General features: G+C 53.5%; 2 protein-coding genes across 7 annotated transcripts in view; one reads left to right on the forward strand and one right to left on the reverse strand.

Moving 5' to 3' along the window:
- Positions 1–6075, forward strand: part of Cerk (ceramide kinase) — a 47836-nt gene extending 41761 nt beyond the window's left edge. For all 4 annotated transcript variants that reach the window (XM_037197464.1, XM_028878156.2, XM_028878157.2 and 1 more), the window contains 3 exons: positions 932–1137; positions 1994–2202; positions 3548–6075. In XM_037197464.1, coding sequence (XP_037053359.1) covers positions 932–1137; positions 1994–2202; positions 3548–3602 — 470 coding nt within the window. In that variant the 3' untranslated portion in view covers positions 3603–6075. The remainder of the gene's footprint in view (positions 1–931; positions 1138–1993; positions 2203–3547) is intronic.
- Positions 6076–9486: 3411 nt separating this feature from the next.
- Positions 9487–15705, reverse strand: part of Gramd4 (GRAM domain containing 4) — a 78965-nt gene continuing 72746 nt past the window's right edge. For all 3 annotated transcript variants that reach the window (XM_028878155.2, XM_037197461.1, XM_037197462.1), the window contains 8 exons: positions 15277–15320; positions 15098–15207; positions 14823–14977; positions 13384–13528; positions 12454–12547; positions 11591–11675; positions 10192–10260; positions 9487–9774 (listed from right to left, as the gene is read on the reverse strand). In XM_028878155.2, the coding sequence (XP_028733988.1) occupies positions 9670–9774; positions 10192–10260; positions 11591–11675; positions 12454–12547; positions 13384–13528; positions 14823–14977; positions 15098–15207; positions 15277–15320 (807 nt within the window). In that variant the 3' untranslated portion in view covers positions 9487–9669. The remainder of the gene's footprint in view (positions 9775–10191; positions 10261–11590; positions 11676–12453; positions 12548–13383; positions 13529–14822; positions 14978–15097; positions 15208–15276; positions 15321–15705) is intronic.

Here is a 15705-nt window from a genome sequence, read left to right on the forward strand (position 1 = left end):
TCTGAGATTGGAGTTTTGTGTCGTATTCACACGCAAGCTATTGTTTTTCATTTTTTTTTAGACTATTCAAATCTATGATAAGCATTCTTGGCCTATAAGCCATATAAAGAGAGATGCTAGGCCAGATTAACCCCTGCAGAGGTCTGCTGCTGTACCAGGCTTTTCCTTTTGGGCCACCAACCAGCTCCCAAATCATGGCACAGAGACTTCTTATTAGTTATGAATGCTCGGCCTAGCTTAGGCTTGTTTCTGGCTAGCTCTTTTAACTTAACCTGTTTCTCTTTATCTACCTTTTGCCTCAGAGCATTTTACCTTTCTTCCTTCAGTATATCTTACCTTCACTACTTCTTGTGTCTGGCTGGCTGGTGGCTGCCAGGTTTCTGGCCCTGGGTGTGTCCGCCTTCTTCTCCCTCCCTTCCTCTCTCTGTGTCTCTCTTGTGCTTAGATTTCTCCTCCTATTTATTCTCTCTGCCTGTCAGCCCCACCTATCCTTTCTCTCTGCCTAACTATTGGCTCAGCTGTTTATTAGACCAATCAGGTGCCTTAGGCAGGCAAGGTGCAACAAACGTAACACATCTTTACATAGTTAAACACACACCCTTACATTGTTCAACAAATGCAGCATAAACAAATGTAACACACCTTTTCACAGTTAAAGTAATAGGCCCCAGCATACACAAATGTAACACCTCTTTGCCCAGTTAAAATAATATCCCACAACAGTCTGCTCACCCTTGTTAAACTGTTGTCCAAAAGTGCTCTTATGGGGAATAGGGAAATGATCTGCTCGGGTCCTAAAGTGAGTGGGTAGTTCCATGGCATGTCGTCAGGCCAGAATAAAAGCCAAGAACCACAGCAAGAGGGAGAGCGGCTACCGCCCCCTGCGGCTGTGCCACGTTGACCACGGCACCCATCCTCTGTCTTTCCCCAGAGGAAATGGAAGAATGGCAAGTGGTGTGTGGGAAGTTCCTGGCTATCAATGCCACCAACATGTCCTGTGCCTGTCCCCGGAGCCCCGGGGGCATGTCCCCGGCTGCCCATCTGGGAGATGGATCTTCCGACCTCATCCTCATCCGGAAGTGCTCCAGGTTCAACTTCCTGAGATTTCTGGTCCGGCACACCAACCAGGATGATCAGGTGAGGTGCACTCTTGCCCCAAGGTCAATTACATTTGGGCAATCCCTGCTGCCCTGGTTTGTAGGATCTGTTGTTAACTCCAAGGAAAGAAGACCTTTGGATGTGTTATCTTACTCGTTAGCCTCCTTATCGGTTCCTTCCTTCAACTCAGCAGTTTTAAGAGCACTGGTAGTCCTTGCAGAGGACCCAGGTTCAATTCCCAGCACCCACATGATGGCTCTCAATTGTAACTCCCATTCCAGGGTATTCAATGCCTTTTTCTGGCCTGCATGGGCATCAGGCAAGCACATGGTACACAGACACACATGCAGGCAAAACATACCCCCACACACATACAATTAAATAATTTATTTTTAAAAGTAGAGAATTCTGCCAATCACCACTAATGAACCACAGGATTCTTTCAAGGACTCATATCTGTGGAGGATTTTAAAAAATTGTGTGTGTGTCTGTCTGTCTGTCTGTCTGTGGATACGTGCACGTGAGTGCAGTTGTCTGTGGAGATCAGAAGTGCTGGATCTCCCTGGAGGTAAAGTTACAAGTAGCTGTGAGCCATCTGATGCAGGTGGGTGCTGGGAACCAAACTTGGGTCCTTTAGAAAAGCAGTCTGGGTTCTTAACCTCTGCGCCATCTCCCTAGCCTCAGACTTGAGATGTCAAAGGTATCAGCAGTTGTCTGAAGCTCCTGGGCGGGTAGCACACTTGCTGTCTGTAAGCTGTCACACACACGAAGAAGACTGGTGGCTCGGAGACACCACTCTATGTGTCTTCATAAGACCACGAGTCCCGGCTGGCTGAAGCCGCAGAGCCGGAAGGTTGGTCTCACTGACTGGCCGCCATGATGTTTGCCTCGGCAGTTCGACTTCACTTTCGTTGAGGTTTACCGAGTCAAGAAATTCCAGTTCACGTCGAAGCACGTGGAAGATGAGGACAGTGACCTGAAGGAACACGGGAAGCAGCCGTTTGGGCAGATCTGCAACGACAGCCCCATTTGCAGCTGCTCGACCTCTAGGAGCTCCTGGAACTGTGATGGGGAGGTCCTGTACAGCCCTGCCATCGAGGTCAGGTGAGTGGGCAGGACCCCAGCCCCCTGACCTGCCCAGACTGTCTGTCATGAGTGCTGTGTCTGCCAAAGTGAGCTCACTGGGTTTGTGGCAGAAAACAAGAGGCATTGTTTCCCCCCGTCCTTACGCCAGGCTGTCCTTACGCCAGGCGTGGAAGCTGTGTGTGGTCTGAAGTTTGCACGGGGCAGGTGTATTTTAAAAACGGCGTCCGGCGGCGCTCAGGTGGGAGCCGTGGGGAGAGGTACACCATGCAGACTGCACTCACATGCAGAATTTTATTGGGGTAAGGGAGAGAAGGGAGCTGAGGAGAGAAGACAAGAAAAGGAGCACGGGATGGGGCAGAGAGGAGGTGCAGACGCAACCTTGTAGGGGTGTGGGGGAGAGAAGAGAGGGGGAGAGAGAGGAGAGGGGGAAGGGAGGGAGAAGAGAGGAGGGGGAAGGGGAGGGGAGAGGGAGAGAGCAAGTCAACAGCCCCGCCCTTTTATAAGGGGACAATGCACATTGGCAGAGAGACCATACAGCAATGAGCGCTGTCGTCAGGACCCTGAGTGGGCCAAGGTATTGGTTGCCTATTGGCCAGGTGCCCGAGGAGCGGGTCTGAATGCTATCAGCAGGTGCTGACTTTGTGGTGCTGGGATTTGCAGACATGTTGATCCTCCTCTGTTCTGGTCTCTTTCTCTCCTGTACTCTGTATTCTGCCCCTGGTCTCTGTCATATTCACACACACACCCTCTCTCTAGTTAGAAGAATCATCAAAAGTAACTGGCTTCATGGGTACTTCCTAAGTCCTGGGTTCCCCCGAATGTATCTGGCCTCCGTGGCCAGGGATAGGTGTGCAAGCTAGGAATGAGCAGCACCAGGCAGGAAGGAGTCAGAGGTGTTGAGAAGAACATCCTGAGGCTATCGGGAAAAGAGGGAGGTGGAGTCTCAGAGGGACCTGTAAAGGCCACACAGCCTTGGTGACCAGCAAGGACATGGGCAAGAGCCCAGAGCCAGCTGGCTGGCTCTTAGTGACTTCACCCATTCAGTCACGTAGTTCCCCAATGGGAGCTCAGAGTCACTCTTAGCCAAGGGGAGGCTCACTCACACGCCCACTCTTGCTGGCAGGGGGCATTTCTTCCCCAACTTGTGGTATTGGAATAGAACCCAACCGAAGAGAGCAAAGCAAAGTCTTTCCCCATAGAAAGAATAAAGCAAGTTGTCTTTCGAAAACAGACTTATTGATTTAGTGATGTGCACATTCGGAGTCTAAGGGAGAACGGTAAGGTTCTGGTAGGTGTGGGGCTCAGGTCGGCTATGAGTGATGGAACACACGTGGAGTTTAAATGGAGCTGTTTGTCTCTGCAGGGTCCACTGCCAGCTGGTGCGCCTCTTCGCTCGGGGAATCGAAGAAAAGTCCTAAGCAAGCCTCCCAAAGCTGAGAAGTCGACCTTGAGCTTGGGGAGTGTGAAAATTACTTAAGAAAATTTCGACAGACTAATTATGTTGATATATCCATTTGAATTTAGAAATTTATTTTTGATAGGTAAATCTTGGTTTTTAGAAAAGACAGCTTTGTCAACAATTCCGTATACATACCTGGCACCCTCGCCTCGGTTCTATGTGCATCTGAGTCGCTTTTCACGTAACTTGTTCTCAGCAAATGGCACTTGCTGGTCCGGGGGTTGGCTTGCTAGATCTTAGCCATGCCGACCATGCAAATTTCAAGACAGCCCTTTCGTGGCTATACTGCAATAATTTTAGGGACATTATAATATGAATCCTTCCCAGGAATCAGGTTACACCATCTGGACACACACGGGTAATGGCCCGGTCACTCTGATCCCTTTGTGAGACTTTCTCTGGAGTTGTTCGTGACCAGGTTTGGGAAAGTAGATGGCTCTCTTTGCCTTCACTTTATGCCAACCTCCATTCATGATCAGGATGTTGCCACGTGGCCCCTGCTGTACGCCACAGCTGTAACGCGATACAGTGAGATCCTCTGCACAGCTGCGCCTCCAGAGCGAGGCCACGCCACTGCGAGAAGACCCCCAGGGTGACGTCTCCTCCTCAGGATTCTTCCCCACCTGGGCTGCCATCTGCTGCCATCACAGCTGCATCCTCTGAAACAATCCAGCCAAGTACCCACTGGAAGTTCCGTTCTGTCCACCCTGGTAGCCCGCACACTCTGGCCAGGGAAGTCTGTGAATCACTGGCCAAAGGGAGCCTCCATTTGGAATCAAAGCATTTGGCACAGCTGGGCTTTGGGGGGGGGGGGTTGGGGGGTGGGCAGAGGGCAACTGGCATGCACAGAGGGTATTTTGGAGATTCTAGACCACCTCAGCCTGAGTGTCACCAGTGGGATGGTGGATTGTCCCAGGTCGCCCCCAGGTACTTGGTGCAAGCCCTGTGTCCATTCCCAGGGTCCACGTCCATTCTTCCCTCACTGTGGGTCCTCTTCTGTGTATTTATCGACAGCTTTCTCCTTGTCTATCACAAGGGTATCTATTCCATGCCTTGGCTACTTGCTTTGTCTCCATGAGGGGACTGCTAGCTGCTCTGGCTGAAACCCTGGGCTCATGACCAGTTTTCTCTGAAGGCATTCCTACCCGGAGCTTCTCAGCCACACACTATGGCCTGTGCTGTGTCTCCAGACTGATGCATCTGAGAAGTGTGGACAAGAGTTTTATGTGAAATTGAAGAATATGCAGCTTACACTAGGCTTGCAAAGAGGGAGGGACGCTGTTACAAGAGTAGGTTTTAGGTTCTGTATTGGGGAAAGCGTACAACTCACGCAGATCCCATTAGTCAGTATGGAGTTCTGCAGGCTGCCCCTGTTTCTAGGTGCTCTTGCGTTGACTTCTATTTTGAAGCATACATGAAATTCTCTGTTTAGCATTCAGTCCCATCCAGACAAAGGGGCAGCTGTTAAGGCTTAGGAACCATGTTAAAGGTAATTATGGTAGTGGTGCTATTTAATGATTGATGGCCGAGTGAAAAGGCTGGATCGAAAGAGTAAATGCACCTAGCAATTTCTATCCAGGTCTGTTCCCGGGTGGGCAGAACCCAAAGGTGTCAGACTAGCAGCTCTTGGAGTAGGTAGGTAGCCCTGGAGCAGTGTCAGGGCAGACGCCTGGGTGCCCACCTCACTGTCCACTCACCCCTGGCATTCCAGAGGGGCTCAGGACGTGAGGCAGCTGTGGGTGCTCCCAGCTCTCAGGAACTGTACTCTCCCACAAATTCAGGTCTTCACTGGCCTTGCTACATGCTGCCCATGCCCTGGTCCACCCCCGCCACGGCCAGTTCTACCGGAGGGGTCTAGACAGAGGATGCTCTGATGGCGGTTAGCAGTGCAAGCCATGTTCAGAATCTCAACCTTGGCACTATCATGGAGCATCACGAGGGTCAGACACTTATGACCTTTGATACTTGTGCACAGGATGGGAGGGAGCCCCCCTGACATTCCCAAGCAGTAGACTACAGTCTCCATGATGCTTTTTAGATGCAATACCCCAACCCCAGGCCTTAGGCATTTTAGGAGGAAAAAAACAAAACAGGAGTAGAGATTAGACAGTGGCAACGTAGGATCCCGTAGGGGGTCTGGTCCACGTTTGAACTCCCTCTGGGGACCACTGGTGCACAATTAGGCAGCAGTCATATGCGGTAACTTATTCTTGTTTATCAAAATGAAGCCGTGGGAACGGGGAGCGGCTGGTTTCCCTGCATCTGCCTCCGTCCTCAATACGGTCGGTCTCCTGGAACCAGGAGCCCTGACATGAGGAGGGCCCAATATGCCTCCTGATCTTGCTGGCTTCAAGATTAGCAAGTGGCATATTTGCTCTGATATGTTTGAGATGACCAAAAAAAAAAAAAAATAAAGTTAATTTTGGGCAGAATTTGGCGTCACCCACACTCTTTTTTTTTTTTTTACATGCTCTTATTTTCAAAGCAGATTAAAAAAGAAAGAAAACATGGTTTGATGAATCTTTGCTAAGAGACTGAGTGATTGTACCCTCCCTGAGGAATCTACCCATCCCTCATCCCCTTCATGGATTGTTCTGCTGCCATGTTAACATTTGAGGAGTCCCTTCCTGGCATGTATCTCACATAGCATAATTACTTAGCTAGTAGGTCCTGCCATTTGCCTGAAAGAAACGCACCAGGTGTAGCTTCATGACTCAGTTTCAGTGAGGCCGCTGTGCTCCCAAAGTACAGCTGTGCCGGGTTGAGCATGAGCACCCTATCTCTGTACAGTCAGCCACGGTAGCACGTGTGTGTGTCTGCATCCATGTGTCCTCATCCGCTCCACCTGGCCTAAGGGAACCAGATGAGGGGCTCAAACAGGACTAGGCATGATGGTGCTATCCAGCTGAGAGGCCATGCCACCTGCAGGAAGGACAGCTGCAGAGGGTCAGGAAGGGTGAGTGACAGCGATTAGAGTGTCACAGTGGGGGAGAGCTCAGAGTATCTGTCTGCCAAGTTCCCAGGGAACTTTGTGCTGTATCCCAGCACCAAAAGCCAGTGTATGCTATGGATGGAGGGACAGAGAAATATGGATGGATGGGTGGATGGATGGATGGATGGATGGATGGATGGAGACACAGAGAAATAAGATGGATGGATGGGTGGGTTGTTAGAGAAAATATATGTGTATGGAAGAATGGATAGGTAGATAGATGAATATAAGGATGGGTCAGTAGATAGATGATATGTGGGTGGATGGACAGAACATGCAGATGCCCAACCTCCTATGGCCACATCCCTGAGTAGACACTGGTTCTAGGCCCCTTCCAAAGAGGTCTTGGCAGCTCCTGCTTACTGGAAGCTCATTTGGGGTAGGGGTGGAGCCAGGCACCATCAGTGTGCCTTTCCAGGTTTGATTCTCAATCCCTCTGTAGCCCCCCCCCCCCCGTGTCCAATGTCAGCATCTGAATCGATAAAGTCATAGTGTTGCCAGAGACCCTTCTGCTCAGGACCCCAGGCTGGCAGAGACCACAGCTCAACAGGACCAAGGCTTATACCGCAATCCCAAGGCATTGCCTGGTCCAGACTAGGCCCTCACATACCCAGGGCCAGCCATTTCTCCTCTGCCCTGTCTTCCGGGACTAAGGGACTACCTTCTGTTCCCAGCATCCTCCACACCAGGGGCTGCAGTAGAGCAAACAGCCTTCATTCTCCCAGGCATTTTGTGCTGAACCTTGCCGCAATGGTGGCCATGAGGACTCTGGTGGGGTGTGAGCCTGGAGGTGGGGGTGGGGGTTGGGAAGGGGTCACTTAGCTCCTCCAACAGCCAACATCTACACACTGCCAAAAACAGAGGCCCCCAAGCCTTAGCACAGAGCATTTTAGGTTTATTAAATAAAAATTATAATTTATACAAGACTTTGTATCTAAACAAGATTTTTCTTTTTTAAAAAAAAAGTGACAGATTTTTTTTCCCTATCAGTTCTTTATAGAATATTATCCTTTTGTAGAACAAAAGTTACACCAGTAACAATTATATACAGATCCAAAACAGACTCAAGCTTCAGACATACAAAATCAGACATTCTAGGTCAGTGATTAGTCAGAAATTAAACATCTGCTCAGATCACACAATCCAGTGCAAACTCCAGTGTCTCTGTAAGTATGCCTAGAGCCTGCATAGGGCCCTGGCCCAGCCCTGTCCCCCTGGCTCGTGGTCAGTCTTCATCTCTCTTTCCAAAAGAAAGAGACTCAAACTAAACCGCTTGCTCCACCCTAAAAGCCTATTCAGCTCAAGGCCTCTGTGTGGCACCCCAGTGGCATAATTCACCAATCTGGGCACTGCCAGGGTTCAGAAAGTGTTAACTACTATGTCTGGGCATCACCCATATAGTCATTCCCAGAGACATGTCAGAAGCCATGCTTTCTCACCTCTGGCATGTTGGGGATGCCACTAGGTCCTCCCTTATCACACTCCATGCTCTTCAGAGCATGAGCATATTACAGGGGCCCAAGCCACAGCCCTGGGTGGAGGAGGGTCCTGCCTCCATGTTCAGACTTCTCCATCCATGTACTTGGAGCTGTGCGGCCTTGGCTACACATCTGGGGTGGTATGTGTGCTTGATCTGGCTGCCTGGCAAGCCTTTCCCAACCCCAGTGTGTGGCCTGAAGCCCCTGGGAATGGGGTGTCATGAGCCCAAGCCACCAGGCCTCACACCCATACCAGCAAATGAGGATTGGAGCAAAGGTAAAAATTACATTTGAAAAATGATACAAAAATAAGAAAAACAGCTTGCTCTCTGTAAAAAATATAATCTTCTGTTTCTTCAAAAAAACAATCTCAGGGACACCTGAAGGGCTCAGGACTAGCTGAAGGAACCAGAGTGATCCACCCGGAAAATGCACGGGTGGGGTGGTGGTTGCACCCTTCAGAGGCCTGGGCCTGCAAGATCACCCACCCCTGCAGTCTCCGCTTTTGATGGGGCAGGAAGCATGGGTAGGGTGGGTCTGCCTGGCCCTTGCTGAGCATGTAGGAAGAGGGAATACTGTCAGATGTTAGAAGTACAGGGCAACTCAGGCCCCCAACCTCTAGGCTCTGCCCGCAGCTGTCTCCTGTGGCACAGGGCTTCTCCCCTATCTCCCTAGAAGCCCCTCAGGCCAGCTCCCTGAACCCACCCCACTACTCAGAGCGACTGCAGCCTGGAGGCCAAACGCCAGCCAGACCACCACGGATTCTCACTGAACAGCAGCAGCTGGAGTGGAGAGAGTGCCCTCCCAACCTTCCTGGAGAGTAAGGTGTGAAAAAGGTGTGCTTTTTGCCAACATGCCATTCTGGACCCTCGCTGGCCTGGTCTCTTGGCTGGAGTGTCAAACCAAGATGAGCCAGATGAGTTATGATAGCTCAGGCCCAGACACCGAAAATGGAGGGGGAGGTAACCCTAAACACACCAAGCCCCGAGAGGCCCTACCCACAGCCTTTCAGTGCCCACAGTAGGTCCAGCATGGAAGGAGGGTCTGGGGGCCAAGTGAGATGACTGGCCATTCTTCACCGGAGAGGGGCCTCCCCACCACTTCTCTCGGTGTTACCATCCTGGCCAGAAGGGGCCACATCCACTCCCAGCTATGGTTTTGATGGAATAAAGCCTCTAGCCTCTGGAGAACAGGGGTCATGGGATCAGAGAGCCTCTCCGGATGGCAGGTGCCGGGTCTCTACCCAGGCTGGGATGGAGAATGAGGAGCTGTGCTTAGCAGGGCCTGAGGACGAGTGTCTTGTGTGCCATCCTTCAAACAGGTTGAGAGGATCCTCTGCCCACCTGTGTCCCCAGGTGTCCACGAAGGGGCTTCACGCGCTCAGCATGGGCCAGCCCAGCACCATCCGTTGAGTCCCAGCCCTTTGGGTCTGCAGAACCCAGGCCACCATAACCAGCCACAGTCCAGGAGAATTATTGCCAAAGATCACAAGGACATCCCATCTGATCCTCTATCCAATGATTAGAAAGGATTCCAGCAACACCTTGCAGTCAATACTAGCTGTCACCGCCAGAGGCCGCTGCAGCCGTGATTTTCATGTACTGGCTAAAAATGGTCTCAAAGGCTTCATCTCTGTGCACCATGGCACCGAACACCAGGGGCTGGCGGGAAGAAATGGAGGGGGGTGGTGAGTGCTTCATATCCAGGCTGGGGCTAGAATGGCCCCTGTCAGATCAGGACAGCAGTCTGGCCGGGGAAAAATGACCAGATAGTTCTCTCACCCGGAAGGCTCCAGCCTATAAGAGGACTTAGCCTTTTCTCCTTGGATGAATGCAGGATCCATTCCTTCTGGAACTCACCAACCTGTCTGTTCTGTAACTATGGTGCCCAGCCAAGCTAAACTTTCTGGACCTTGACTCCATGCAGCAGGTTTCTGTGCTGGGGGAGAAAGGAGTCTCTACCCAAACTAAAACCACATCCCAGGGAGGCTCACTCAGGTGCCCTGGTGGCCGATGGGGTGGGGGCGTGGCAGGGGCGTGGGGGCGTGGCAGAGGTGGAGTCATCTGCCAGGCACTTACTTTCTGGGTTGATGGCGTTGATACGGCTATCCCCATGCCTGAGCCTGGGAGGACGGACAAGACTTTGTACTGAAAGACAAGCACAGCCATTACCACTAGCCTCTCCCAAGGACAGGGTGAAACCAGTGCCCTACATGCCCAGGGCATTCTCCTCTGCCAGGCACACAGACACCAAGACCTGTGGAGGCTGGTAGGACATACCAGCCACAGGAGGTAAGGGCTGCGTCTCCTGATTTTGTGGTGTCCCTCACCCACTCCCGCTGGTTGATAGTCTGTGTGAGGCCACACAGCATGGCTGATCCCTAAGGGGAGGCTAGGATGACCATGGCCCTAACTGGATGCCTTCTGATTACCTGGCAATGAACCTGGGGGAGTGACCAAAAAGCCATGGGCTAGCCAGGCAGTGGTGGTGCATGCCTTTAATCCCAGCACTTGGGAGGCAGAGCCAGGTGGATCTCTGTGAGTTCGAGGCCAGCCTGGGCTACAGAGTGAGTTCCAGGAAAGGCGCAAAGCTACACAGAGAAACCCTGTGTTCTCGGAAAAAACAAAAAAACAAAAACAAAAAACAACAACAACAACAACAAAAAGCCATGGGCTGAACTAAGGCAACAGAGGGAGAAGACCCTGTCTAGTACTAGAACTATTCATGTCTAGGCTGCTGGCCGACACCCAGCCCACTCAGTTGGGGAAGCTGATCATAGCCCCCAGGCCCGATAGATCCTTTCTGTTCCAGAGAACAACACTCCCCATGAATGCCCCCTCCAGGCACCGCACACTCCACATGCCAATCCTCTAGGGAAACTGCTGGGCCTCACTCCATGGATACAAATCTCTGTGTGCTCATTCAGAAGTGCCTGTGCCAGGAGCCCAGTGTTTCAGGGATGGGGGTGGGGGTGGGGAGGGGAGGGGAGGGAGAGGTCTCAGACACAGGTGGAAGGAAGGTCTGTGGCAAAACTTCTCAGACTCTCCCTTCAAGTCACGGCAAGGGCTGGGACGTAGCCCAGCTGGCAGAGTGCTTCCTTAAAACGCCCTGTCCCAGCAGCACAAAATAAACCGAGTTCCAGCTCAGCCTGGGCTATGTGAGATCCGTTCTCAAGGGGAGGGAGGGGAGGGGAGCATGGCAGGTCAGGCATACTTCGGTGCTGCTGCCCTCTCTGCATGCCTAATAGCGTCCAGGCCAGCTGCTGACTCCCAGGAATGTGGGAGGAGGGAGAGTGTGCCTCGTGGCCCCCCAGGTACACGACTACCTCAGAAGGAAGCTGACAGGGCTCTGCAGAGACTTCCAGAAGAACACTGCGGGTGGCAGCGCCCGAAGAAGTCTCCAGATAGCATCTCCCCCGATCCTGGAATCATATTCCGCCCCCAGGCTGGCAGCACGGCAGGACGGGTGGGCACCCACCTTCTGGATGTCTGTGATGTCCACCAGCTTGATCACCTTGTTCCTCTTTGAGGAGCCAGACTTGGAGCTTTCGAAGCACAGGTAACTAGAGGCGGGGGTGAGAAATGCAGAGGCACAATATGGCAGCCAGACCACAGGGGCTCCCGCTAAGCAGGGTCCTCCCCGGCTGCCTCCACAGCCCGGTGCGATGGTTAGTGACCCACCACACTCAGCACCTGGAAGAAACTCAACGCCCTGCTCTGTGCTACATCCCGGCCTTTCTCTGCCGGGAGATCCCCAGCGGGAGTTTCAGGGAGGTGTCCTGAAGCCCCACCAGGCTCTCTTGGGCCAACTTCTTTGGCAGGGTGAGGAAGAAGGGACTTGGTTGGGGCTTTGGCTACTGCTGCATGTGTGGGAGGCAGGATGGTAAAGGGCCCCGTGAGGATGACCGTATACCCTAACCCCGTGGTGACCCTCAAATCCCATGGGGGTACTGAGGCAGGGCAAGGACAAGGTGCTGTGTAGTCCCACATAGTGGGGAAATGCCAAAGCTACCTTCAACCTAGCCTCAGACAGCCAGTAGTCATGGACTGGCCATGGCTGTCCCCTTCCTGAGAGATTATACTCCTTGCCCATCTGAACAGCCTTGACCCGGCATGAGCATCCCGGATGAGAGAGCCCATCAGCCCACAGGAGTGGGGTGCTGCTGGTCCAGGAATGGGGTCAGGAAGGCCAGGCAGCTGGGTGGCGTGGGGGACAGAGGTTAGGCTGCAGCACTGCAAAACCAGCTTGCTGGACTTGGGCTTGTGTCTGGGACCTGGGCAGCGCCCTCTCCCACCTCCTCCCCGACAGACAGCCCCTCCTCAGTCTACGGCATCACTCACTTCTCTGTCACGTACAGAACCCCGTTCCGGATGTAGTCCGTGGGCATCTTCCGGTCTCGGTTAATGAGGCAGCAGCGCCAGCCATTCTCACACACTGAAGGAGAAAACGGACCTGGGGTTTCCTTCCTCTGGGAATACCCGAGCCTTGACCTATGCTGGCGCCTGTCTGCACCGACTTGTTCAAGATGCACCCACATCCACAAGGGTCCGTTGGAAAAGGTCCAAGTGTGGCCTGATCGGGGGCACAGTGCTCACCCAGCACAGGGCCGCCCTGGGTTCCATCCCCAGCACCCTGAGTCCACAGAGTCCACCGCTGGGGGTGGGAGGCCTGCCAGGAGTGAGATCTCTAGTGTCTGGGGGAACGGCCTTCCTCTCACGGTAACCAAATCAAGCCGGAGTCCTCACTGCTTCGACAGCTTTCCACACATCAGGCCAGTGATGTGTGGAAGACTCTCAAGAAAGGGGCCAAGGCCCAGAATGCATCTCGGGCACTTACTGAACACTCTTCCAGAAGGCTGACTGTCTTGAGGTACCTGTCACTGGTGCACACTCAAACCAAAGTGCCAGAACACACCTACGCTAAGGAACAGGCTTCGGGCTGGCACCTTGATGCTAAATGATATGGGACTCCCCAGCAGATGGGCAGGGCTGAGCCCCACTCCCTGGGGATTCCTGCTTCAAGAAGGTCTACCTGAATCTATGCAGATAGCACAGGAAATATGATGCCCTACCTCTTCCTGATTCCTGGAACAACCCAAGACCCTACTCCTACGTTGCCTCTCCTGGGAAGTAAGTGTGGGCCTTTTCCACACAGGTCCCTTCAATCTTGAGGTGGGGTCATGTCTCCTGCATGGGCTCAGACCCTGCTCCCATCTACTTCTATCCACTCCATGACTGGCCGGGTCACACACGGACTCATCACGCACTTACCTGCTAGTGGGCGCTCGTTTTCAGTCAAGTTAAAGATTTCATGGAAATTGCCCTTCTTGGTGCTGTGAAAGCGGCCAGCCTCCTCGTCCTTGCTCAGGCCAGCTGGAGCACTGGAAACATAGCTCCGTGACGAGGTTGTCTGCAGCTGCCAACGGCACACAGTCCTGATCAGGCTCTGGGGAGAAGCAGCTGGACCCGCCGCTGGTACCGGGACACACTGACCTCCCGGCCTGTACCAGGCGCAAACGGACTAACTGACAGGTTCTATCCTTTCTGGAAAATGTGAGGTGCAGCTCCCCCATAGGCCCCTCTCAGTGCTGGCCCAGCGCTAGATAAATTCCACTTGCTACCCCTGGGCTAGATGGGCGGGGTAGGCGGGGCGGGCATTTTCCCCGTGGAGATGCTCACGGTCTCCCCAGGCCCACAATGCTGGAACTAAGCCTGGGCCCCGGCACACAAAACACAAGGACAAAGTTGCCTGGCATGGGTTCTGCACCAGGGCAGTTAAGATTGACATTTCAGAAGTCAACTGGCCACACAACTCTAGAAAATCATTCACGCCACAGCAACGCCACAGCATCAGCTCACAGCAGGCCCAGGGGACTTGCACATGGACACAGTACCTTGTCATGCCCTGACAGCTGGCCAGAAAGGAAACAACAGACACACAGGTGACCATCACGAGAGGAAAAAAGGGGGCACACGTGATAGGAAGCTGTAAGCAAAAAGAGCTGCGCATAACTCAGCCCAGACACACGGGGCCTGCGGGACACAGGAGACACAGGGAGGTGGGGTGGCCTCCGCCAGGATGTACCAGCCACATCCTAGCTAGTGCTACATGGTCATAAGGCCTAGGAAGTCCCTGACCCAGCTACTCCAGGGCCAAAATAGGTCCTCAAGTTGTCCCAAAAGGCAAAGCTGTGTCCTGGGGTGACCTCTACCTGTGGGAAAAGAGTCAGCAGGGCTACTCCAGGCCTGGCTGCCTCTGGCCTCTGGCTGATCTCAGGTTCCCAACAAGCTATGCTGTCCTGGACCCCAGCGTATGCCCCTCCCAACTCAACTCAGTACTTCACTCCCACAAAAAGCTGGGGATCACTGGGGCTCCCCCTCCTGACGGAACACTCACACGGAGACCGTACGCTAATGTAACTCCTTACACATCCAGGGGAGCGCTGCTGGGCCTGAGCACCCCACCCACCCAAGACCCTGAGGAGGACACACCGGCCCTCTCCTCCCAGGGCTGGCTGGCCCTGACCTATGAAGGAGGTGGTGACAGGGGAAAACTCCACAGTACTTTCCACCATCCATCCCCAAGGCCGGGTAAGACCCGGAAAACACCAGGCTTCCGGTGAGCAGATGTAGAACAGGAGGCCAGGGTCCATCAGCTTCATAGTTCTGCTCGCACCTTCCTCAGGGTGCTGGGGGGTTGGGGAACTCACCCTGCGTGACACGGTGGCACCAGCCCGCTCCTTGAGCTGGGGGTCGGTGGGGAGGTTCTTCCAGATGATATAGGGCGTGTCGTACTTGGCTCGAAGTCTCGGGCAGCGTTTGAAGATAAAGTCGATCAGGAAAAACTTGATGCCAGCATAGAGGCCTGAGGGGAAAGCGGGGATATATCCGTGCAGACCAAGGGTGGGCACTCTGGCTCACTGCCCCCTCCTTGTGTGACATTCCCACTAACCATCTCCCGAGACAGCGGCGTTTTTTCCCTTACCGACAGCGAGCCCCACCAGGCGGTACGGGAAGAAGCAAGAGGCCAGGAAGGCGGCCCACAGAGCGACATAGAGCTTCTGCGTGATCTCGGGTTGCACCCACATGAACAAGCTGAAAGGAAGGGTGGGGGTCAGGTGGGGTGGTGCGCACCACCCTCGCCGCGGGGGGACAGCCACTTACTTCTTGATCTTTTCCAGAATGTCGGCCATCTTGCCAAAGAGATTCTGTGTGAGGAAGAAACCGCAGTGTGACCGACCACACACCCGGGTGCCTGTCAGTCACACAGGCACACCCAGAGGGCTCCAGGGAAAGACACAGCCCAGGGCCACCAGAACCCTGTGGTCCTGCCCCGCCTCCCCCAGGTCTGAGCGTGTCTGGTCTAAAGTTGGAAGTAACAAGGGGGCAGACCAGGCTGAACCCCGACTTCTGGGACTGCTCAGCCCTGAATTCTAGGGGTGCTGAGCCCTGGTGGTGAAAGGCTCCATCCACACACGGCCAGAGATTCATCAGGAAGCCATGGTCCCTTACTACCCCACCAGAGTAAGAATGACTGACTAGGACAGGTACGGAACTGCAGGTCAGCCTGCAGCAGCCACATGAGGGTTCCCC

Source organism: Peromyscus leucopus, chromosome 20 (genome assembly GCF_004664715.2).
Source record: "Peromyscus leucopus breed LL Stock chromosome 20, UCI_PerLeu_2.1, whole genome shotgun sequence".
Classification (NCBI taxonomy): Eukaryota; Metazoa; Chordata; class Mammalia; order Rodentia; family Cricetidae; genus Peromyscus; species Peromyscus leucopus.